Source organism: Acinonyx jubatus, chromosome C1, assembly GCF_027475565.1.
Source record: "Acinonyx jubatus isolate Ajub_Pintada_27869175 chromosome C1, VMU_Ajub_asm_v1.0, whole genome shotgun sequence".
In the NCBI taxonomy this organism is placed as follows: domain Eukaryota; kingdom Metazoa; phylum Chordata; class Mammalia; order Carnivora; family Felidae; genus Acinonyx; species Acinonyx jubatus.
Window position 1 is genome coordinate 123,881,828 of NC_069381.1, and position 24,173 is coordinate 123,906,000.

Genomic DNA, 24,173 nt, shown 5'->3' on the forward strand with positions numbered 1-24,173 from the left:
CTTATGTAAAAACATCATCAGTGGTGAAACGTCTTTATCTGAGTTGTGTTTCTTCCTCCCCCTCCCTGGAGACGATAGCTGAAAGTAGAAATAGCAGTGATGACCAGATTCCTCACCCCTGGTCTCAGGCAAGTTTGTCCCAGACATCCCATCATTGGAAAATTTCAGTAACGTCCAACTGTCCGCTGCACAACCTCACCGTTCATGTCACCATCAGAGAACATTTTCTGTTCCCTACACAAAATCCGTTTGTATTGGTTTATTTTTAATTAATTAGTGAATTAATGTTTTGAGAGCCTGCAACATTTCGGCTGTCATTCACAATCTGAAGACACCACTTTGGCTTCTGGGTGCTCACATTGTGCACTTGCAGTCAGGGCTGGGGAGTATTCAGCATTTCTCCATACATGTAGAAGTTTGGGGCAGAAAAGACAGGGAGCTGTCATGGAGTTAAGTGAAGAGCAGGCTGGGATTCTGGAGGCATTAGTTGAGAGCCTTCCCATTTCATCTCCACCCCTCTCCTTTATTTACACCATCTGGCCTGTCTCATGCTGTTCACCTCCTCTTGGCTTTTATGCATCTTCCAGGGTGTCACATTTTCTCTGACATGCACATTGCATGTGTGTTCCTGGGTCTGGAAGCCCCTAGCCCTTACCCCCAACACATACACCCTTGCTTATCCTTCAGGGAAGCGTCCTGTCCTCCAGAAAACCTTCTCTCCCTGAGCCAGGCACTGCTGCTGTACGATTCTTCCACCTGTGTTCCAGCCCCAATTCCTACCTTGTGAGCCCCATAAGCGTACTCACTGCTCAGTCCTCCATACCTAAAGTGGTAAACATCACTGGTGATAAATAATTGTTGAATGAAGAATAAAAAGACTCCATTTTCCCCAACTACAGAATGGCACTAATGAAAACATAAGTTAGATCATGACACCAAGATGCTTACAAAGACATGGCATCTTACTGTAGGGAAAGACCAGTCATCCCAGTGGCCTCAAGGCACCAGTACCTGTCTGGCCTTGTCTCTTACTCCATGTCTTCTTCCTCACTGCTCTGTAGCCCCCTGCCCTGTGCCTTAGGTGGGCCAGGCACGCTTCTACCCCTGGACCCTTGGATTAGCTATTCCATCTTCCGAACATTCTTCCCTTAGACTTCTATGTCTCTTTCTTGAGGTTTTTAACTCAAATGTCACTGCAGTAAGACTAACCCTGAGTCCCCCTCTTTTAAATGCAACTTCTTTTTCACCCCATTTCCTGTGCCCCTTCCCTGCTTTATTTTCCATGTATTACCAGGCAACATTTATGCTTCACTTTTTTTTTTTTCCTCTGCCCTGGAATCTGAGACATATAATAGAGCTTTTGTCTGTTTGGTTCATTGCTGAAACTCCCAACACCTTGAAGAATTCCTGGCTTCTGGTGGGCATTTATAAAATAGTAATTGAGTTAAATTAAATTGAACAATATTGCCTGTTCTGTTTTAGTCCATGCAACAAGGTAAGGAAGAGTGAGATGTGGTATACAAACTTAAAATTACAGAAGCTTCTCTGTTGAAACTGCATTGTACACCTGAAACTAATGTAACATTGCATGCCAGTGATACCTCCCCCTCCAAAATAGGTTAAAAAAAAAAAAATAAAAAACACCTTACAAAAGTTTCTTAGGGCCAGTGGCTTCGAGTTGCTCTCTTTTCTTCCCATGGAATTTGTTCATGTGGTTGGGATTTCCAGAGTTCATTTCATACTCTTCTTGTTGACATTCTAACTCTGAATTTCTCCCAGAATTTGGGGCTCACGGTCACGTTTATTTGCATGATCTGGTTGAAATAGTGGCTTGTAGACCAAAAAATTCTGCCTGACAAAACAGGACTTAAAGAAATGAGCCACTTTCCCTTCTTGCAAATGATAAACCTGTTGGCTTCAGCTGAGATCAGTTGCTTCCATATACAATTTTATTTTTAGGGCCTGACAAGCCAAGGAGTTGTTTGTGATTCAAACTGCCTTTTGGCCTTTGACTTCGATCAGGAGGACTCTTGCCTTTTATTTCTGTGCAGACCGGTGAGTGATAGCATCAGGCTTACAGTTCCTTTGTCTGAGTCTCAGCCTTCAGGAGCAATGTTCTTCTGAGGAGTCCATTCCCTCCTAAATTGCTTTTTGACACTTGAGAAATTTGCTCTCCTATGCCTTTGTCAACAGTTCAGGTGCCCATCATTTCAGCCCAGCTGTACATAATAGTTTCCCTAGCTTGCATCCTGACCTCTCCTCTCTCTCCCTCTCCCTCCCTCTCTCTCCCTCTCCCTCCCTCCCTCTCTCTCTCTCTCTCTCTCTCTCTCTCTCTTTCTTTCTCTCTCTGAGCTCATCATCACCACCATTTGAAAAAATTCAGTTTTGGTAAAATTTGAAGTATAACATCACTAGCTGTGTAGTTTTTTTAAAAGCAGGTAACTTCTGGGGTGATGTGACTGCATTTTTCAGTAAAGTTATTTCTATGATGCCAGTTACATCATCAGAATCCACACCAACATCCTGAATGGCAGTCAGTATTCTTCTTACCCTCTTTGTTAACAAAGTCTTCAAATATACAAAAAGGGTGAAAGAAGTGTACGAAAGAAACCCATAGCCTAGACTCCACAATTAACAGTTTTCTTTACTTGTTCTGTTACCTATCAATCCATATGTCTCCCTTCTCTCTATTCATCAGTCCGCATTTTTTTTTTTTGATGCGTAAAAGAAAATCCACAGGTGTTCAGCATATCATTAACTAGACTTCAATACTGGTCACCAAACCAATTGTTTTTCTTTTTTTATCTGTAACATTGCATTATTTTACTCTTTGTGTCCCCAAATGAATGTAAGCTCAGTAAAGGGAGCTTCATTTATGCTGGTTTTATTCACTGGTCTGTGCTCAATTCTGCCCAAGTTGTTTTCTGGCTCATAGTGAGTACTCAACAAATGTGCTGCTGATGAATGAGTTGATAGTACTTAGAAACCTGTGATGTTAAAATTTTACAACTTGGCATCACTCATTTGTTTCCCTTCTTCCCACCTTCAACTTTGTGACCTAGATTCAAAGATAGGTTAGTTTATCAATTAAAAAAAATATTTATTGAACACCTGTCAGTAGGCATGAACTAGGTTCTGGAATAGAGTGATAAGCTGCCTTGGCAAATGGTTAATTCCACAAAGAACAGGCTTTAGTTGTGGAACTTTTGTGCAAAGAGCCTGGTGCTGGGAATAGTTTAGGCATGACCTCTGATGCTTGTTAATGTAGATCAACCTACAAGAGTCTGTCACACCAGTTAGTTAAGCATTCCCCGTTGACTTAGTCGTGTGTGCTAAAGATATTTGCTCAATTCCTACTATGCTCTGGGAGTCGGCATAAGACATGGTTCAGCCTCAAAGAGCATGCAATCTGTCATGGGAGATATTAACGTGTGAACGGGGCTGTAAGTCTTCCTGGACTAAGAGGAGGGCTACTTACCTCAGTGTCAGGAAGTTAGGGAATCCCTCAACTAGGAGGTGGAGGGAGCTGAGCCTTCAAGGGAGGAGGAGGTGAAAGATACACCAGACATGTGCCAGCACAAGACAAGATGGAGAACATGCATTGCAAACCCCGAGTAGGTCATCAGAGAACAGAAGTATCAGAGGGTGACCTGAAATGAAGCTGGGATGACAGGTAGACTGTCCCGTGCTTCATCCGGAAGGCGGTGAAGATTTTTAGCCAGAAACTGCCACAGTTACATGATTGTTGCAAAGAATACTGTGTTATCACAGATGATGTATTGGAACAGGGAGCAGGGAAGGAGGAAGGGCAAGGCTGATGGTACAGAGACCACTCAGAAATCCACTGCAGAAGTTAGAAGAGCGAGGGACGCCTGGGTGGCTCCGTCAGTTGAGTGTCCAACTCTTGATTTCGGCTTAGGTCATGGTCCCAGGGTTGTGGGATCGAGCCCCGCATTGGGCTCCATGCTGAGCGCAGAGCCTGCTTAAAATTCCTCTCTCCCTCTCTCCTGCTCTGCCCCCTCTGTCCTGCTTGCTTGTGTGTGCTCTCTCTCTCTCTAAAAAGAAATAAAGAGCTATGAGAGTGTGATCATCTACAATACTAGTTGATTTCGAGTTGGAAACATCCTAAACATCTTCTAGGATGTATTAGTCTGGATTTCTGTCCTGTCAATTTGGTCACAAGGGTTCGTTGGCTCTTGTCCCTGGGAATTGTTGAAACCAGCTTTAGGTTGAGCTGGATTTGGGCTTGGAGGATATCTTCATTTTCTCCCTCTCTTGGCTTTGCCTTTCTCTGGATTCGCTGGCTTCATTCTCACATGGGCACACAGATAACATCTGCAGCTCTAGACTTCTACCATGTCTGCTTGGTGATTGAAGTAGCTGACTTGTCTTGGAGCAGCTGTGATACGTGGGACTTGGATCACACACCTATCTTTTAAAATGAGCCATAGTCATGTAGAGTCTTCTGTATTATGTGTCTATTCTTGGAGGCATGGGGCATGGAGACGGCCAAGGGGTCAGGACTGGCAGCACTCCAACCACATAAATAAAACAGAATTGCATGACTTGGGGTAAGTGTGGTTCTGTAAAGCGATCTGGCAGACCAGAACCATGGGGCATCCCAGCTGATGGAAAGAGTTCATGCCCTGAAATACTATACTAATTCAGCAATCAGTGATGAGCTGTGGGTATTAACCCACAAAGATGCCTATGGTGCATTTGTAAGTGAGTAAGAGTAGGTATAGTAAGATCCAGTTTTGATTTTAGGATAAAAAAAGTCATAAGTATAGGGTAAAAATCCACCAATGGTAGTTATTTCTAGGTGGTAAGGTGATGGATGGTATCTTTTTCTCTTACATCTTTTTCTATGGTTTACAGTAGAAAGTTTTACACAGAGGCTATGTCTCTGTTATAATCAGGAAAACCTAAATAGTCATTTCGATGAGGCCAAAACAAAACAAAACAAAAACTTCCCTATTACAGAAGTCCTGACAAGAATCAAGGTCCAAACTAAGAGTGGTGCAGAGGAGGAAGAAGGTTGAGATTTTCGAGCAAGTGAACATCATCAGGACTTGGTAAGGGCTGAGGGAGGAGCCCAGGGTGGGTCTGTAGTTTCTGCCCTTGGCAACCTGCTGGTGTGGGAGTCCTCAACGCAGAAGCACCAGCTGTGGTTAAAGGCCAGCACAGCAACTTTTAAAACGAATAATTGCACATTTTAGTGCAAGTGCTTAGGACTTAGTGGTGGAAAGACAGACTTCAGAGATGTAGGCACTGAAAGAAGGGTCGATTTGACTGAATGCAGTTTTTTTAAGCTTATTTATTTGCGAGAGAGTGTGCTCACGCACACACATAAGTGGGCTAAGGGCGGAGAGAGAGAGAATCCCAAACAGATTCCCCAAACAGATTCAGCACCAAGCCCAATGTGGGGCTCAGACTAACAAACCAGGAGATCATGACTTGAGCTGAAATCAAGAGTTGGGTGCTTTAACCGACTGAGCCCCTGACCAAATAAAATTCTCGAATTAAATTTGAAATGAGGATGTTATTTATTATTGTTTGGTAGGAATAAATGCCTCATTTATTAAGTAGTTGCCAAACTGTGAGGGCAGAGACTCCTTGGTGTTGTCATCTCTCAACACCTCGCATTTAACCGGTTTTTTACAGAGTGCTCTAAAATGGTTGTTGTTGAATGAATTATCAAGCTAACCTCCCCATAGTTCTTAGAAGAAATCATCGCTGTGATCTGCTTAGGAAGCCCATCAGGCTGATTTGTAATCATTTGTAAATAGGTGCTTCCAAAGTACTTAAAATAATGCTTTTCTTAAAAAAAGAAAATACTTGTTCTGAGTTATTTTAAGGCCACTGTTAATGTTTAGCAAATCCCCTTCTGTTTGTCACATGTAAAAAATCAGCTTGGTCCCACAAATATGTAGCATAAGTCACTCAAGAAACTGGGGTAATCTTAGACACATTTTTTCCCCTTGGGTCTTTTCGTGTGTACTTTGGTCTACCTTGTAGCATTATTTTCCTCAGAAGCGTGTTTACCACTGTACACAGAGCCCAGAAAATAAAATATTTGGACCACAAGGCTGTATGTTAAAATGTTTTAAGGAGCTTGAGCTCTGAGACCAGCTGGTGTGGCTCTGAATCCCAATGTGTAATTTCCTCGCGTGCAGACTTGGGTAGTTGAAGTATCTCCCCCCATTTTCTCATGTGTACAAACAAGTTAAAAGATTGTCATGAAGATGAAATGAAACAGTCACTGTAAAGCACTTAGCACAGGACACCGCACATAGACAGTACTCAAGTCTTAGCCATTTAAAACAAAGTCACATTTGTTCACCACCTGGGATGAGTAATTTCCAAAAGTGCAGGATTTCCTGTATCCCACTTATGACGAAAAGTTTTTTTAACATTTATTTCTTTGTGTGTGTGAGAGAGAGAGGGTGTGAGAGAGATAGAGTGTGAGGAGGGGAGAGGCGGAGAGAGAGGGAGACACAGAATCTGAAGCAGGCTCCAGGCTCTGAGCTGACAGCACAGAGCCCAGTGTGGGGCTCGAACCCACGAACCAGATCATGACCTGAGCTGAAGTTGGATGCTCAACCAACTGAGCCACCCCGGTGCCCCTATGATGAAATTTTTAAAATTTACTTTGACATGTAAATACTTTCTCTTTGAAACCCTCCCACCACAGCTAAATTCTCTATTCCCATCTTCAGGCAGAGCAAAAGACAAAGCTTGGGATGAAGTTGGATCTCCACAGAAAGGTCATTTTGGAGAGCTTCAGTCTCTCTTGATGACTTTTGACTTATTATTAACTGATTTTAGGAATATGTTTGTTGAGACCATGGCCCTCAGGGACGATGTCACCAGGCAGGTACCCAGCTGCTGTCCAGCTCCTTGGAAGGGAGCCACATCAGGGCCTGTGGCTACTTCTGAATCACCAGCTGGGCAGGTTGCAGCTGCATGACCCCGCCTGGCCCCCTTGCCCGGCGTCCTGTGGCAGGTTTGGCGTTCCCTGGGAAGATCCATGGGAGGTCTGACCAGTGCCAGTGAAATGTGGCCGTGCCATTGATAGGTGCAGCCTTGAGTCTTCTCCAAGGTCCTTACCAGCGCTTACAGGCTGCCCATCCCCAGCTAACACCTCCAGACCAGAGAGAGGAGTCAAAATAAAGTGTTGGCGTGAAAACTCAGAGAAGAGCATGTCTCTGTAATTGTTCATACAATGTCAAAATTGATTTAGTACCAAATGACAGTCGTAAAGCAGTCGTAAAGAGCCCACCGTTTCTCACAAGTTTTTTAAATAGGTTGTTGGCTCTCTCACCCTCACTGTTTAAGCCAGAAGCTATGGGAATTTTTGACGCAAAAATACATACATGTATGAGTTATTCTTTTCTTTTTTGGGCTTTGATGATTTTATTTTTGACTCTACGTTAGTATGTTATATTTTTTCACCTTTTAAGTTGTTTCAGATGATAGATTCAAAATTCACCCTTTTAATGAAGTGCCCATATAGGGATTGGATAACTGAATTTCAGAGAAGATTACGTAAAGCATGGAGGTTTAGTCACCGTATACATTTTCTGAAGGTAAAAAACACAGACTCAAAGTTTAGACAGTTTTTATTTCAGAATTTTGACAGCTAGAAGTTTCACAAAGAGATGTTTTAAGCTGCATTACTGACCTTTTGAATGTGCTGCGCTCTCTTCCCCTCCCTCATCCTCCTTCAAAGCCCCTCACCAGCAGCTCCTCAAAGAGAAAGAAAAGGCAACCATTGCCCCTTGTTGACAGTAGAATTTATTCACTCATTTACTTTCCAGCCAACTGCAGCCGTTGCCGTCGCCTCTGGGCACTTGTTCAAGAACACAGAAATGAAATAACAGATTGGCCAGACCGAACACAACTCCCCAGTCACAACCCTATTATCTCCTCATTCTGTCACCCCCATTAGGCAGAAGCCTGGGAGACTAGATGGTGATAACACAGTATTTACGCAGCTCGTTCATGTCCACAGTTCACGGCTTTCCGCTGGCGTTCCCTCATTCGTCTGTGTGCGGGGCAGAGGAGAGTGAGGCCTGGGGCTTTAGGTTCCTAGGTCTTTGCACAGGCCTCCCCCTGCCCACTGTAAAGGGTTTCTGTGCAGGTCCCCTGCCTGGGAAAGAGCTCCTGCAGCCTGAGGAAACCGGAGTAAGACAAGGGGGCCAACCTGCTCCGTGTGCTTACCACCTCCCTTGGGAAGGAGTGTGATCAAAGCCATACGTACCCCGCATTGTGTGGATTTGTCTGAATATTAAGTGTCTCTCCATTTAGGGTATTTATAGCCGCTCTATTCAGGTCAGAATCAAGCAGAGCAGTTGCTTTATTTAATGTTATGGGGCCTCTGCAGGGTCATTTACTGAAAAACACATTTCTCTGGGCAGAATGTGTAGCAGACTACAGAGAATTGTTTTCCGATTTTTGCCTTCCAGTGAAATTCCTCTTAAAATGATAGGCACAAGAGACCAGTGTTGGAGGGAGGTGTGGGGTGGCTTCCCCACTGGATCAAGTGTTGAACTAGAGAAGTTTGAGAACTCATGTGAAAAGTGATCCAGAGGAAGATGCCTTGCTCTTCCAAGATAGTCTGTCTTGTAGACAAGACACTGCTCCTTGTGGTGGTTGGCTTCTCAGGGTGGCTTACATCCCAGTGAGTTTCACCTTTCTTTCTGTCTTCATTCCCTCCATCTGTTCAGTGTAGTTCCATAAGGACATCTCCCGTTAGTGAGTAATTCTTAGGGGAGGCGTTGATTGGTTTGGCCCCCAGCTCCCTTTTTACCCAGCTGGCATGAGATCACATGGTATGGGGCTGCCAACAGCGGCCTCACCCCTATGAGAACCCTTGATTCAACCCTGCTCTGGCCATTTGTTGGTAAAGCCAGGAAGGCAACGTTTCTGTCGGGAGATAGCGGGCCTTGTGCTAAGGAAATAGGAAGGAGGAGAGCACACAGCAGAATGCTTTTCAGACAGATGTATTTTATAGGCGGGGGTGGCGGGAGAAAAAGGCAGGATTTGGTTCAGGTTAATCCATCCTGGAGAGAATTCTTATGTGAAGGTTCTGCTAGGAATATGTGGGAGTAGGTAATCCCCTGCCTCCCCCTTCCCAGGTTAAGAAATAGAACAGGGTAAAATGAAAACATCTAATTATGTGCAAGGTGGTTTATCTCAAATTTGTGATCGTTGCTTCTTCTTGCTGATTAAATCCTAACTGCCCTGTCCTTTCCTTTCCACATCAGCTCATACCCCAGACAACAGCTTTCTGGGATTTGTGGTTGAGCAGCATCTAAACTCCAGCGATATCCACCACATTAACGAAATCAAAAGGCAGAACCAGTCCCTTGTGTATGGCAAAGTGGATAGCTTCTGGAAGGTGAGTCAGTCTGTGTGTGTGTGTCTCTCTCTCTGCCTCTGAAAAGAAGCTTGTTGGGTAATTTAATTTAACTTTGATCCAGGGAGTAATCAAGCCAAGTGCCCAGGGCTTAATGGGATCTGCTTAGAAGTGAACAAGACTATGCAAGGATTTGGCGGTTCAGCATGTGGGTATCTAATAAAGGCTGTATCTGCTCGTTTGCACAGTGGCTGCACAGAAAACCCCTCCACTCTTTGTTGGAAGTGACATGTTACAGCTTCTTTCACATCCTGTACTTGCTTCTGAAAGCGAGGGCCCTTCAAGGGCTGGATATCTTTCTGGAGCAAGGCATTGCACGGAGAGCTCCCGTACCAGGTGACTCTGCCTGTGCCTTTTGGGACATGGTGTGTGAAGCTAGAGCAGTGCTCTCTGCCTGGGGGAGCGCAGTGGTCTTCTTATGCCTTCTTAGCTGTGGGCAGCACCAACTACCCGGGAAGGGAAAACGCCTGCCAGGGCTGACTACAGGCACTTTCCTCTGAGGGATCTCGGGCGAGGCCACATCCTTGGCTATAGCCTGAGCCAGGTTTTCCAAAATCACTGGACTTGGGGACCTCCTGGATGATTTCCAGAGTCCATTTGGGAGAGGTACAATAGGAGAGGAGCTGGACGAGAGTGTGATCTGTTGACATGACTTACAAACCTTTTTATATGCAAAGTCTGCCTGTGTATGCCACTGCCATAATTTTGATTGAGGACATGTTTGTATAGGACACAACAGTCTCCAGAACTTCAAAACATGACTCTTCCTAAACATAAAAGCTATCACTTTCCAGAATGATCAGGGACTGTGGTCTCTTGTTGTGTCTCTTGTATTGAGGAAGTTGGAAATCTGACCACTGAGTGAGCACAAGTGGTGTATGGGGTAAAGAACTCCCTGCTGTTGATTTTCTGACCCCGTGTTCAGAAAAGGAAAAGCCTTGCTGTCCTCTCTTCAGTGCTGTGATGCTAATGATACCAAAGGGACAGTTAAATCAGCCTATTTCCAGGGAAACTGATTTAATTCCAGGTAACTGTCTTTGCTATAAACAACTAGAATTCTCCCTTAGTTTAGTACTGTGATCCTCATCGGGGGACACTTTCACCCCCAAGGGACACTTGGCAGTGTCTGGAGACCATTTTGGTTGCCATGACTGAGGGAGGTGCCATTGGCTTCTAGGAGGTAGAGGTCAGGGATGCTGCTGACAGGGCACAGGACAGCCCCACAACAGAATTACCTGGCACAAAATATCAGCAGTGCTGAGGCTAAGAAACCTGAGCTGGTAAATAAGATTTATTTCTTACATCCATTATTTCTCATTTTCTCCTCTTGAGTAAAATAAAATCATGCAAGACTAAATGGTTATTTAAGACATTCCCATGCACTTACACATCTTTGCTTCCTTTGCATCAAAACCTGCCCTGTGTCAGCAGTTTTCAGCTGACTTTCAGCCAAAGAGGTTAAAAAGGACACTTCGGGTGTTGTCATTCTCAGCTCAGTTGTGAAGTGAGTGAATCATGGCACTGGGTTTAGGAAGACATGGGCTCTTTAAAAAAAAAGCGTCACTCCTTTCTCTCCTCCACACCTGCTCAAAGGAAATAGTTTGCATGTCTGTGTGAACTTGACCTTGCAATTATATCACTTCTGTTTTGGAACCAAGTGCAGCTTCCTTTTAGGTGCCTCTGGCAGTTTTTCAGTTTCCCTAGAAAAACAAAATAATACATTGGTTCTGAAAGCTTTTTGATCACCTTTTTTGGGATAAAGGAATATTTGACTCTGAAAGAATGATTTTGTTGATGCCAGTCAGAATCCCAGAAGTGTTAGCTGTGTTGGCCCAAGGGATTTGTGGCATGATTTGGAAATCCTTCTGAAACTCCACAAATGACCCAACCTTCCTCTTACTATGAGTCATCCAAGTATTAAAAATGGGTGAGTGGCAGTGTGTCTATATTAGTCTTCGAATACTTCAAATCTGGGGTGTTAACTTCACTTTTCTAGATTATTGCCCAATACTCTTTCTTCTTAATGTTTATGTATTTTGAAGGGGGGCGAGGAGGGAGGGAGGCGGGTGGGTGGGTGGGAGCGGGGAGTGGTGGAGAGAGAATCCCAAGCAGGTCTATGCTGTCAGTGCAGAACCTGTCACAGGACTTGATCTCATGAACTATGAGATTATGACCTGAGCCGAAATCAAGAATCAGATGCTCAACCATCGAAGGTCACCAAGGCACCCCTATTGCCCAGTATTCTTGGATGAGAAAAGGCCCAAAAGATGAAAATGTGGTGAGGTTTTTACATCAATTCAGGACATCTCAAACTTTTGAACACAATACAGTGTGTGAGAATTGTTACTTTTAACAAGACATCCCCGTCCTCATAGTAGCTAGTGAGTGTGCACAGAAAACAGACGTACCTTAAGTGTGATGTTAGTGCATCCACATTTCCAGGGTTGCATTCATCACTGCCTTTAGTCCGCAGGAAGTATTATATATTGTTTTTCCTAATCCATGCCCAGTCTCTCCCCCCCCCCCCAATCTCCTTTGTTTCTAATCTCTTTAGGAAGAGGGGTGACCTCTGTCCTGGGAGGCTGAGGATTTTAGGGGGGGCATGTGGGCAGGTACATGTTTGAAGTCGACCATCTCGGGATGTCCTCCTTCTCCCTCAGATTCTAAGACTCGCTGAAATTCTGAATATATCTGCTGTGCCTTCAGTCCTGTTGTATGTCCTCCCCTCTTTTGAGGGAATCTGCCTAGCTGCTGGGGCACTTGAGTGGGGGATGCCACCACATGCCCCCTCCGCCCTTGGCTCAATGGCTCAGTGGGTTGTCCTCTGACCCAAGGCAGCCCAGCATACTGGTGTTTGGCAGCCATGATTCTGGCTCAGAAAGCCAAGCTGGACCCAGGAGATTCTTCCCTTGGCATTGGAAAATAGAGGGGACCATGAGCCGCACAGACAGGAATCAAAAGGACATGTCCAGAGTTGTGATCAGGCTGAGGCAGAAGCTTCCCAAGAGTGCAGTAATGAGGAAGTGGGACCGATTTGGAAACATGATGCTGTTGAGAGAATGATGGAACAGAACCCCAGGGAAGAGAGGTACCACCCTGAGAGAGGTGGGGTGCTCTGGAGGAGCCAGGAAGGAAGAAGAACAGACAGAAACCACCCATGCAATGTGCAGAGAAAGAGAAAGTAGCTGCCAGAGTTCCCCAAACCTTTTTTTTTTTTTTTTTTTTTTTTTTTTGTAGATCATATATCCCTTTATCACGCTCTGTTCCCTTGCAGTATCCTAAGGGGTTTCTGTTCCTTAGAGTCATATGTAGGATAGCTACTAAATATTTGTCGTCCCTGCGTTGCAAATACTTATGAAGAAACATAATTTGTTAAATATAGAGGCTAAGAAGGAGTGGGCTACCTCTTAAGCTCCCCCCAGTTCTGCCTGAAATTGATGGCAGATGGACCTGTGGTCTTATCCTGATGTTACAGTACATAGTAGAGAGGTGGGAGGGGACCTTGCTGCCAGAATGCCAAAGGCACCCACTTAGGAAGCATCATTAAGCAGCCAAGACCCTTAGCACCACATGAGACTGCTAACAGCTTAATCCCAAGTACAGATGTCTGTCTTAGCCCAGGAACCTATGGGTCTGAGTTCTTGATGTCTTCCTCTGGGGCACCCACTGATCAGTCTGATCACTGGCATCCACTAACACGTGCCTAGAAGTCTACCCAGTGTGGTGGCCAGATTCAAGGCCCCTCAACATCCTATTACCAAAGTCATTAGGAAATGAAAAATTGGTTGATTTTGTAAAAACAAGACATTTAAAACATTGTGGAAAGTAATATTAATTGCTGTCTTGCTTAGCTGTATTATTTATTTCCATATTTCTTTAAAAATCTATCCTGAGGGGCGCCTAGGTGGCTTGGTCGGTTGAGCGTCCGACTTCAGCTCAGGTCATGATCTCACGGTCCATGAGTTCGAGCCCCACGTCGGGCTCTGTGCTGACAGCTCAGAGCCTGGAGCCTGTTTCGGATTCTGTGTCTCCCTCTCTCTCTCTGCCCCTCCCCTGTTCATGCTCTGTCTCTCTCTGTCTCAAAAATAAATAAACATTAAAAAAATTAAAAAAAAAAAATCCTATCCTGAGGGGCGCCTGGGTGGCTCAGTCGGTTAAGCGTCCGACTTCAGCTCAGGTCATGATCTCACGGTCCGTGAGTTCGAGCCCCACTTCGGGCTCTGTGCTGACAGCTCAGAGCCTGGAGCCTGCTTCGGATTCTGTGTCTCCCTCTCTCTCTGATCCTCCCCCATTCATGCTCTGTCTCTCTCTGTCTCAAAAATAAATAAACATTAAAAAAATTAAAAAAAAAAATAGTATCCTGAGCCTAACTGAATCTTGTATTGATGATGCAGGATCAGCATTTTACATAGTTGTGATCCCACCTTTGTGTTCTCATTACTTACCGATGTATCATTGCTGTGAAAGTAAATGTCTTAAAGGTCTTGCTTTGAGCACCTCACGGGAATAAGCACAGCCTCTGAACAACCAGCCAGGGCAGCTTGTGAGGTAATTAACTGCTTTGAGCCTTAGGGTCCTGGTCTGTGAAATGGGTATGATAACACTACCACATAGAGCAGGGCTTCTGGGATGTACTCTTGCATATGAATCACCCAGCATCTTGTTAAAATGCCGATTCAGACCCAGACCTTCAGGGCTGGGGCTGAGACCCCCAGGGGTGTTTCTCACAAGCACCCAGGTGCTGTTGATGAAAATGCATTTCAGATAGCATGGCCTTGGAGGTGTTGGGGATTGTGTGAGGTCCCTGGCCCTGACTAGCTGGCCAACCAGTGAATAATTCCTTTTTCCTCTTTCTTTTAGCTTTCCTGCTATATTTGTCAGGCTGCCAGCTGTCACGCTACTTCTCACTACTGTTAGCACCTGATTACAGTGACCTACTCACCCCCCCACCCACCCAACCCACCCAGTCTCATTTCCCACTAGCACATTTGTGGAACTTGGCCCCTTAGAATGGGGTAAACCTGTAGTAGGCTGTGGGCCCTGAGAGGAAGTGAGAGGCGTGGTGTCATCTGCTGTCCTGCTTTGTAGCATCTGTGCCTGCTGGGCCATATTGCATAGTGGTCAAGGACACAGGCTCGAGCCGGATCGCTGGGTTCAAGTTCTGCCTCTTGCATCAGCTGCTTGATCAGGAGCAAGTTCTTAACTTCACTTGGCCTCTTTTCTCAGAGGGATGATAACAGGGTTTCTATAGCGATTAAATGACTTCATATTTGCAAAATGCTTGGAAGAGGGCTTGGCACACAGTGAGTCCACACAGTGATATTATGAATAGCACTACTGGGCCAGATAGAAGACATAGAGGGAATTGATGGGAGTATAAGATAGAGAATAGAGCCTGTGAGGAACAGGTAAATACAAGCCTGTCCAAAGATATTCAGATTCCATTTTTTATAAATACTTTCTCATGTTTATTTATTTCTTTTGAGAGAGAGAAAGAGAGAGGGAACAAGCATGGGAGGGGCAGACAGAGAGAGAGACGGGGGGAGAATCCGAAGCAGGCTCCATACTGTCAGTGCAGAGCCCAACGTGTGGCGCGATCTCCTGAACTGTGTGGTCACGACCGGAGCTGAATTCAAGAGCCAGACACTTAACTGACTGAGCCCCCACTTTCCAGTTTTTTTAAACTATGTCAGTGGTTGGCAACCTCTCTAGCCAAATCTGGGCCTCTACCTATTTCTGTAAATAAAGTCTTACTGGAGCACAGCTACACCTGTTTGTTGTCTATGGCTGCTTTTGCACCCAAATGGCAGAGTGGTATAGCTGTGACAGAGACTCTATGACCAGCAAAGCCTAAAATACTTATTATCTGACACATTACAGGAAGTTTTCCAACCCTGAAACTACACCATGTCCCATGTAAACCAAGTCTCTCTTGGAGGACACATTTGGCTAGCCGTCCTAGGCATGGATCTCATCAGATGTCTTTTTAGCTTATTCCAGGGGCTCTTGATCATGTTCTGTATGATTAAGGCTGATGGGTAAGCAGCACATGGAAAAACAAAGTGTCAATTTACCAAATTCCCTGTTACTCCATGACAAAGCCTCAGTCCCTGAGCCCGGCATTTCTTAACAGGCATTTCACACAGTCTGCCGCTTATTGGATAACTGTCGCCTTGGTTGTGAAAGAGGATCTCAGCTTAGTGCAGGGTTAACATTTCTCTGAGCCCTCCATAGCCATCACTTAAGGAGGTACTCCCCGATTCCTCATGAGATGGTGAGACAGCGGCAACCCTCTTTCACCATCTTGGTTTATAGATGAGGAACCGATTCAAGGAGGAGGAGGGACTTGGCTAAGGTCCTGCAGCACATGATGTGACAAGTCCAGAACCAGGATCAGGGCTCTCTCTGTCTCTCACCTCCCCTCTTGGGCACATGCCTCCTTTGCTTGAGGAGCTGTCCTGTGTCCCTTTTCTGGAAGGTGGTTCCATGTTGAGAGCAGGATTCAGAAGCCAGGAAGGAAGGTCCGCATGAGTGGCTAACATGCACAGCAGGCGTCCTGGGCAGAGGCTGGTGTAACAGGTAAAACACTGCTCCTGGTTGCTCACTACACAAACGGGGAGGCCTGCGACGGCCCTGCAGCCAGTTTTGCAAAGAGTAAGTGATAGAGCTTTGTGAGCAATTCAAATTATTACTAGCTCTGGACCCCCAGGGCCTGGCTTACCTGAGCCCTAGCCTGCTCAGCAGCAGCCAAATTCATCTAGTCCCCACTGAATTTGAAAAGCTTCTTTTTATCTAAACATCAACGACCATGTAGTTCTAAAGCATGGTCTAAGACAACACGTAGGCCCATAGCCAGAGGCCTAAGAAATTGGGCACTAGGCCATCTAGAAATGTGATGCAAGCTTTGCCTTCTCTGTCCCTAACTTCCTAGCTTTCTAACTTTGTTTTCTGTGCAGCAGCAGCTGCTAGAGTGATTATTTTATATATATATATTTTTAATGTATATTTTTGAGAGACAGAGAGCAAGTGGGGGAGGGGCAGAGAGAGGAAGACACAGAATCCAAAGCAGGCTCCAGGCTTTGAGCTGTAAGCGCAGAGCCCGACCCGGGGCTCGAACTCATGACCGTGAGATCATAACCTGAGACAAAGTCAGATGCTTAACCGACTGAGCCACCCAGGCATTCCAAGAGTGATTGTTTTAAAAATATAAATGGCATTGTATTACTCCTCTTCTCAAAACCCTCCAGTGGCTTCATTTTAAACTTAGAGCACCTTACATTTATGGTGAAATGCCGTCTCCGTCAAATGGTTTAGTGAGGTTCTCTGCAAGCAAGCCGTGTCTGCTCTGCACCCACCATCTCCCTCAGCTCCCCTAGGCTCTGGCTACATGGAGTCCCCACACACCGCTCCCTTCCCCCCGAGGGGCACAGCTGCCGGCTGGAAGGGCTGGCTGCTGCCGGCTCTGGCTTGCCCCAACCCTAGCCTCCAGGGGCCACCCTGTCACATGCACCCTCAACCAGATGTCATCCCCCCCCAACTCTATCACAGCATCCTCTTCCTTCCTTTTAAACAATTTTAATCATTTTGTGATCATGTATTTCTTTTTCTGTCAGCCCCTCCTGGTTAGACTCTAAACTCCTTGAGGGCAGAGCTCACTGATGGTGCTTTACCCAGCACAGTGCCTGGCACATAGTAGGTGCTTACTAACTACTGGATGAATGAATCCATTTCCTCTCAATTTCATCTAATTTATCTGATTTATCTGGGAATCTTCACATACGACTTGGAATGTGTTTCGCTCTGGGCATTGCCCTATGCTCTCTGGTCCCAGGGACACAGGAAGAAGGGATTTGAGGAAATGGAGTGGAGCCACATGGGTGCCGACTCTGCAGCCCCCACAGATGTGTCAGGAGGTTTTCAAAAACCCTGGTGACGTGAGCAGTGAAATGGCCTGGAAGGAGGACATTACGCGGGGAGGCTGGGGGCCCGGCTCGGGGCCAGCTCGGCCGGCATCTCTGTGATTTGGGGGCAGGCTCCCCCAAACGTATGCATGGAAGTCTTAGGGAAGAGGAATGAATTACTGATCCACACAACATGTGTGTACCTCAAATTAGTGCTGAGGGCAAGAACTAAACATCAAAAGAATCTACAAGGTTGATTCTGCCTATATAAAACTCTGGAAAATGCAGATTGACCTATAGCGACAGAAAGCAGATGGGTAGTTGCCTGGGGAGGGGTGAGAGACATGCAGACTCATGTCCACTGTGGTTGATGATGGTGTGATGGGCTCACGGGAGATCTTTATGTCAGCACGTATCAAATCGTATGCTTTAAACATGCGTGGTTTCTTATATGCCCATTATACTTCCGTAGGGCTGTTAAAAATAAATCCATGTTGGCCAACAGTGACCTGTGGGACAAACCTGGCCTGTGGCCTACAAACTAAAAATGGTGTTTTTACATTTTGAAAGTCATAAAAAGAAAAACCAAAAAAGCAAAAGAATATGTGACAGATTTTGTATGTTCCCACAAAGTATAAAATGTTTACTGGCTGTCCCTTTGCAGAGCAAGTTTGCTAACCCCTGAGTGAGAATAATAATTATTCCCCTATGTTCTTTGGAGCCCTGGGGACTAGCTACTATGGGAAGTCAGGGGGCAGCCTCACAGTGGCCCCACCTATCACAGCAGCTCTGATTTACCTGTGGCATAGGTTTGGATTCCCAGTAAGACTTCACTGGGGAAAGGGTTTAACTGCTTTAAACAGCCAAACATGTTGAAAGTCTCTAGACTAGTCAACTTCTGAGTCTGAGATAGAATCCCATTCTAAAAACTATATAATTATCTAGCTTACTAATTTGGTTGACTTGGGCTCAGTTTAAATTAATGCAAAATTGGAAATGGGAGTAGTTTGGAAAAATGCCATCTTATTTTGCAATAGGAATTAGCTGCTCTTAGTATATTGTTTTAATGAACCCCCAGGGACCTTTGTAATTAAAGAATGTATTGGAATCCTTGAAGCGAACACAGTTTTATAGGTAGGTTAAACCTTGTCCTGTTTGTTTTTTCTGAATTTTTTTTTTTTTTGGCTAGACTTTTCTTCCCAGATAATGCAGAGATAAACCAGATAAATTTAAACCTACCTTGAGTTAAATGGGTATACGTTTTGAAATAATGAAATTGGAATCAGTTCTATTGAGTTTGCTTGAAAATTAATGCAATCATGGTTCTTGCTAAAAAGGTATTCCAAAACATCCTTCTCTCTCCCCAGTTTTATTCCCCATGGGGGAAAGCTTAGGTAGGAAAGCTCCTCTGGGGGTATAAGCCTCTCTAGGGCAGACACTCAGCCATCCTCATTCACTTGTGCATGGTTTCTCTCTGGCTCAGTTTCTGGCACATGTTAAAGTGCAGTCAAATCACATAGCCTTTCTGCCAAGTTGAAGTACAAGCTTGGAGTTGGGGGGAAGGGAACAGAAAAGAGAAACCAAATGCAAAGAGAAATATCTGAAACAAACCATTGGCTTTTAAGTTCTAAGGACTATGGTGCAGGTGACTTAAGGATTGTTCAAAAACAGTGTTGGTTGCATGCTAACTGTAACCGAACCCCGGGTGCTATCCGCTGTAAGCACATCATTGTGCGGTAAGCAAATGAGTGCAGGTTTGAACATCACATTGGGAACTCAGAGAAACCGTGGGCAGCCTTTTTTCCTGTCTCATCAGCTTTGTGGTCTGTTGTTTCTGTTGCCTGTTTCAGCAAGCTTTTTGCTCTCATCTTAAACCCATTGAGGTTTCCTTGTCCACTGGCAGAGAGAACATATTCTCCTTGTCGTACTTCTGTTTCGGCCCAGAAACACTGATTAGAGACAGTCTAGAGCAGTTGGAGGAGCCCTGGATGGAAGAGCAGGCACCCAGATTCTAATTTCAGCCACACCACTCCCTGCCTGTGCCTCCTTGCAGTTCATTAGCCCTTGGGTCTTGCTTTCCTCATCTGTAAAATGAGGCAGAGGACTGAATGTTCTCTTGTTTTGCTCCCTAGAGTTCTTATGATTCTATAATCTAAACTCTTTCTTGGCCTTCTCTAATTCCTTCAAGAGCAAGGGCACAGAGAAGATGGCCTACAGGACAACTTTATGGGCCATCAGAAATAGGGCACAGGGATGATAATTGGGCCAGGCCAGGCACAGAGTCCATAAAACCAACTGTCCAAGAAAAGGATGAGGTTGCTGTGACTTAGCGTCCATGTGTGTAAAAGAGATTTAAGGGATTAGTTGACAGTAAGCTCATGTGAGTCAACAGTGTGGGAAGCTGCCAAGAATTGATAATGGACCTTCAGTTGAGGCATAACATGTAGAATGAAGGGCCAGTAGTTCCCATCCATTTGAGGGCACCTAGCATACTCCAGTTCCTGCTAATGCTCAGGGTATGTTGGGGCACTTCCTTCCTCTGCTGGGTGAGGCTGGCAGTGCTACAAGCATGGACTGCAGGGCTAGACTGGTGGGGCTCCATCCTGGCTCTACACCAATGAGCTTGTGATTGCAGGCAAGTGCCTTAATCTTCCTATGCTTCTGTTGTCTAATCTATAAAATGAGTGGTAATTATAGCACCTACTGGAGGGTCCCTATGAAGATCACATGAGTTAATAAATGTAAAACTGTTAGTTTTATAGTTCTATAATGCTTGGCATTCATTAATGTCTGTTAGTTTTTGCTGTTACTAATATTATTATCTAGGCAAATGAGAGCTTTTGGGTTGAAAGGAGTAAAATGTGGGGAGACTCAGAGCCTACTTTATGTAGGCTGATGGAAGAAATGACATGTCTGGCCAAGAAAAAAAGGCTTCACTGAGGCGGGTGGGTGGGTGAGGACTCCAAAGGGATGGCAAACAAATTAGGAATCAGATTGTCCTGAATGACCTTCTGAAGGGTGGGAAGTGGACGGCTAGTGAACCTTCTGAGCTTTCAAAGAATAACGGAGGAAGCTTAACTCAACTGCCAGCTCCATCCAAAGATGAGGTGAGCCACCTGAGAAGCCATAACCCCCTGTCATTGTTGGCTGAAGGGACACTGGCAAAGCTTTGAGAGAGGTATCCCTAATTCCAGTAGGACATTGGACTGCCGAAATTGTACCAGTGACTCAGAGGTTCTGTGTTTGTAGAATTCAGGTGGAAAAGGGTAGGAAGACGAGGGACAGGAAGGAACACTCCAAGGAGGAAGAATTTATTCATGGGCTGACACTATCGAGAAAACATGCTGGGGAGGGGGGCATCTGGGGGGCTCAGTCTGTTAATCATCCAACTCTTGGTTTCGACTCAGGTCATGGTCTCAGTTCATGAGTTTGAGCCCTGCATTGGGCTCTGTGCTGACAGTGTGGAGCCTGCTTGGGATTCTCTCTTTGCCTCTCCCCTGCTCGCTCTCTATCTCTTTCTCTCTCTCAAAATAAATAAATAAACATTAAAAAAAAAAAAAGGAAAGAAAGAAAACATGTTGGTCAGTTGACTGCTCTTTTGTGAAGGCCCAGCTGTATGCCTAAAGTAACAGATAGAGCCTCAGACCCCACAGACCAGTTTTAACTCACAGACATTTTTCTTTAACCAGTATAATATTTTTTAAATTGGGGAAGTTTTCCACTTGGGAGAGTTCATCTGAAAAGCCAGAAGTCCCAGCTTCTCTTGACAATGCAGATGGTGTGGCAAATTGGACTCTTAATTCCTCACATGCCAAACATTGGCTGGTGCTTAGTGGTGGCTGCACCAACATACAGGTTAGGGGTTGTTCTGGGGATGGCAGTCCTTCCAGGGCCTTCTCTAACCCCTGTGTTTGGCCCTCAGAGGTATTTGAATATTTGACCTTATACTGGGGAGGCAAGGGAGAAGATACTTTTGTCTAGTTCTCTCAGAGAATAGATTTCCTCTGAAGAAGGTAAAGTTCGAGAAGGAGCTTTGAATGCAATCCTGAATTCCATGTTTCATCCAGGCCAAATCATCTCTTGAATGGCCTGTTCAGAAGTCTGGCACTTTCTGAGGCATGAGGGTGGGCCAAGCAGAAGACCAAGTTCCTTTTTCCCCTCACACAGCTCCAGCAGGAACCATAGGTTCTTAAAATCTTTGTTAGACTCAGAGACTTATCTTTCTTTTACAGAGCCCATCCCATGAGCACTTTCCAGTCAGCAGCCTAGCTCTAATAGGAGCTTCCAGAGCTGCCTCTGACAGGTTACCTTGTGGTTGAAACTAAGTTTTTTTCTTTGGGTTGGCAGTGAGGGGGTGGGGGTTGGCATTGTTTAGGGAAAATGCATGGCTGGAAACTCTGTACCTAGTACCTGGAACCTGTTGGGTCATTGCTCTTGCATAATGTAATAAAGTCTTCAGGTTTCTTTCCACCTGCGAATGGAGACCTCTCTTTAGAACTCCACTGACAGATCCCCCCATAGCTGCAGTTGGAAACCATAACTCTGTGTTAAGTCCATGCAGACACCTGGTGTGTTCTTTGTCATAGCATTGATTCATTGGGTGGTTTTTGTGTTGTTTTTTTTTTTTTCCTACTGAAATGATTTCCAATCTATGTTCCAGGGAATGGCCCAAAAGCTTAAGTTGGTTCTCATAATCTAGGTCAATGGTAAACAAATTTGCCTGATGTTAAATTCCACCTGGGAATTTGTTAAATACCCAGATGCCAGGGACTCCCCTCCAGCTAGTCTAATCAGAATCTCCGGGGAATTGTATGTTCAACATATGTTCCAGGTGATTTCTTTAAGAAGGCAAGTTTGGGAAACACTGTGCCAGCTAGTCACCCATTTTCCTACAACAGAAAAATTCTACTTGCTTCCTTTCCACACACGGTGCACGGCTGCCATGTGGTCAACAACCACCTCACACTGTGAGCAATACTTACGCCCTTGTTTTACGAGGCTGAATCCTGAGTCTGGGCCCTTGATTCCCAGGGCAGCACACCAGCCTCATGGCCCGTCCCCCACAGATCCGCCTTTTTATTTCCATGGTAATAGCAAGTCCCCTAAATAAATCCATGCAAGGGTACAGTCAGCTGACAGAGGTTCTCAGGAATGCTTGCCTTTTAGCTCAGTCACTCCTATGACACTTTGCAGAAATGGGAGTGGCTACAGAGAACTTGCACATAGAAGCACGTATCAGTTTCACAGGTGATAAAACAAAGTCTGAGAGATGGTTAGGAGAACCAAACCCACCTTAAGGTATGGAGGAGTGATAGTCTTGATGTCATTTCTTGGACTGCAACATTTATACTTTAGAAAAGTCACTGATGGTCCAAAGGTTTGGATGATGAATGGGAGAATTTTAGGCCTTGTCTCAGGTGGCTGGGGAGGTGTTTGAGGGGCCTCAGGGTGGAGAGTAGTTTCCTTGGTGCCCCTCGTGAGAACCGCCAGCAGTTGCCTACTCTGTCAGAGACTGGCAATCCTCCCAGAGGCATAAACAGCTGAGTGCGAATGAGTGCAGCTGTGAGAAGAAAACATATAAAAGTATCATGGGTGAAAAGAGGCCCCTTGTGCTCAGCAGAGGGTCTCCTCCAAAAGCCAGGACTGGCTTGGGTAGCCGGAGGCTGAGGCAGCCAGCGAACATCCTGAGGGCGGGGTGCTTCTGGAAGGTTCCAAAGCACTGCCTGCCTGCTCTAATTGTGCTGGGATGAGTTCATTTGTAACTCTTAGTAAACACAGCTGTTGTGGTTGTAATTTGCCTCCAGGCTTTTTACTATTACTCCAACCCTAACAGTTTGGCAGCTGATCTGGGAACAATGGTGATTAGGGGATGGGGAAAGAAGTTGCTGTCTGAGAACCAGAGGGAGAAGAGCAATGGCTGTCCGTGGACAGAAGCCACTAAGTGAGTCCAAGTGTGTGAAAGCGCACACTGTGGACAGGGGGACAGCATCCAGGTGGTGACCAAAGGGCCTTAGGTGGCCAAATGCTGAATAGCATGGGGAGAAGTCCAAGAACCCGTGCAGCATGGCAATATTGTTCATTCAAACAAGAAAGGGTTAAGACTGTGCTTGGAAGGAGAGACCTAATCCTGTGAACTTAGGACAGTCTGAGAGTCCCAGCTTTCTGAATGTGATTGGGCACAGATGTGTAAGAATAACTGAAATGATGTATCGATGATGTTATTTTCCCCCTATTGGACACTGTTAAAGCACAGCGTATAGGAAAACTGTTTCGGATGAGAATTCTAGGTATAGTCTGAACTCTTCCAAAGGCAGAGTTGCAGCTTGAGGGGACATACCTATACCCAGCCATGCCAGGCAGCAGTGGTTGGGCCAGGGGGGCAGAGATGCATTGTTGGATCCTGAGATACTAAGGACCAGGGCAAAACTATGGGGGGGGTGGGTAGGGGCGGGTGGGGTTCCCACACACCTCCTTGCAGCTTCTCAGCCCGACTGAAGTTGTTCAGTCCCAGGGGACTTGAGAGATTGCCAAGGACGCTGCCACCCTCCCAACTCAAGGAAGGCTGCTTGGGGAGGAGAGGAAATTGGATGTCTTCATTCTTTCTTTGGTTCAGGATTGAAAGTCCCGGGGCTGTCCCAGCTTCGTCCTGGGAGAATAAAGTTCATTCCCCATGAGCACTGCTGGGGAGCAGTTCAGACATACCTGAGAAAAGGATGCTTTTAAATGAGTTCCCTGTGGTCTTTACATCAACCCTTGTTTGGAAGCTTAGCATAGAGAGCAAACTCGTGGCTGTAGAAAGAAATCAGAAATTGGATTTCTGGTTGTTCTTGGGAGAGAAAAGCAAAGTAGCA

The 24,173-nt window shown here is 45.4% G+C and overlaps 1 protein-coding gene across 9 annotated transcripts in view; it reads left to right on the plus strand.

The window, feature by feature from the left end:
• Positions 1-24,173, plus strand: part of MGAT5 (alpha-1,6-mannosylglycoprotein 6-beta-N-acetylglucosaminyltransferase) — a 338,022-nt gene that overhangs the window by 237,336 nt on the left and 76,513 nt on the right. For all 9 annotated transcript variants that reach the window (XM_053214934.1, XM_053214936.1, XM_053214932.1 and 6 more), the window contains one exon: positions 9,270-9,403. In XM_053214934.1, coding sequence (XP_053070909.1) covers positions 9,270-9,403 — 134 coding nt within the window. The remainder of the gene's footprint in view (positions 1-9,269; positions 9,404-24,173) is intronic.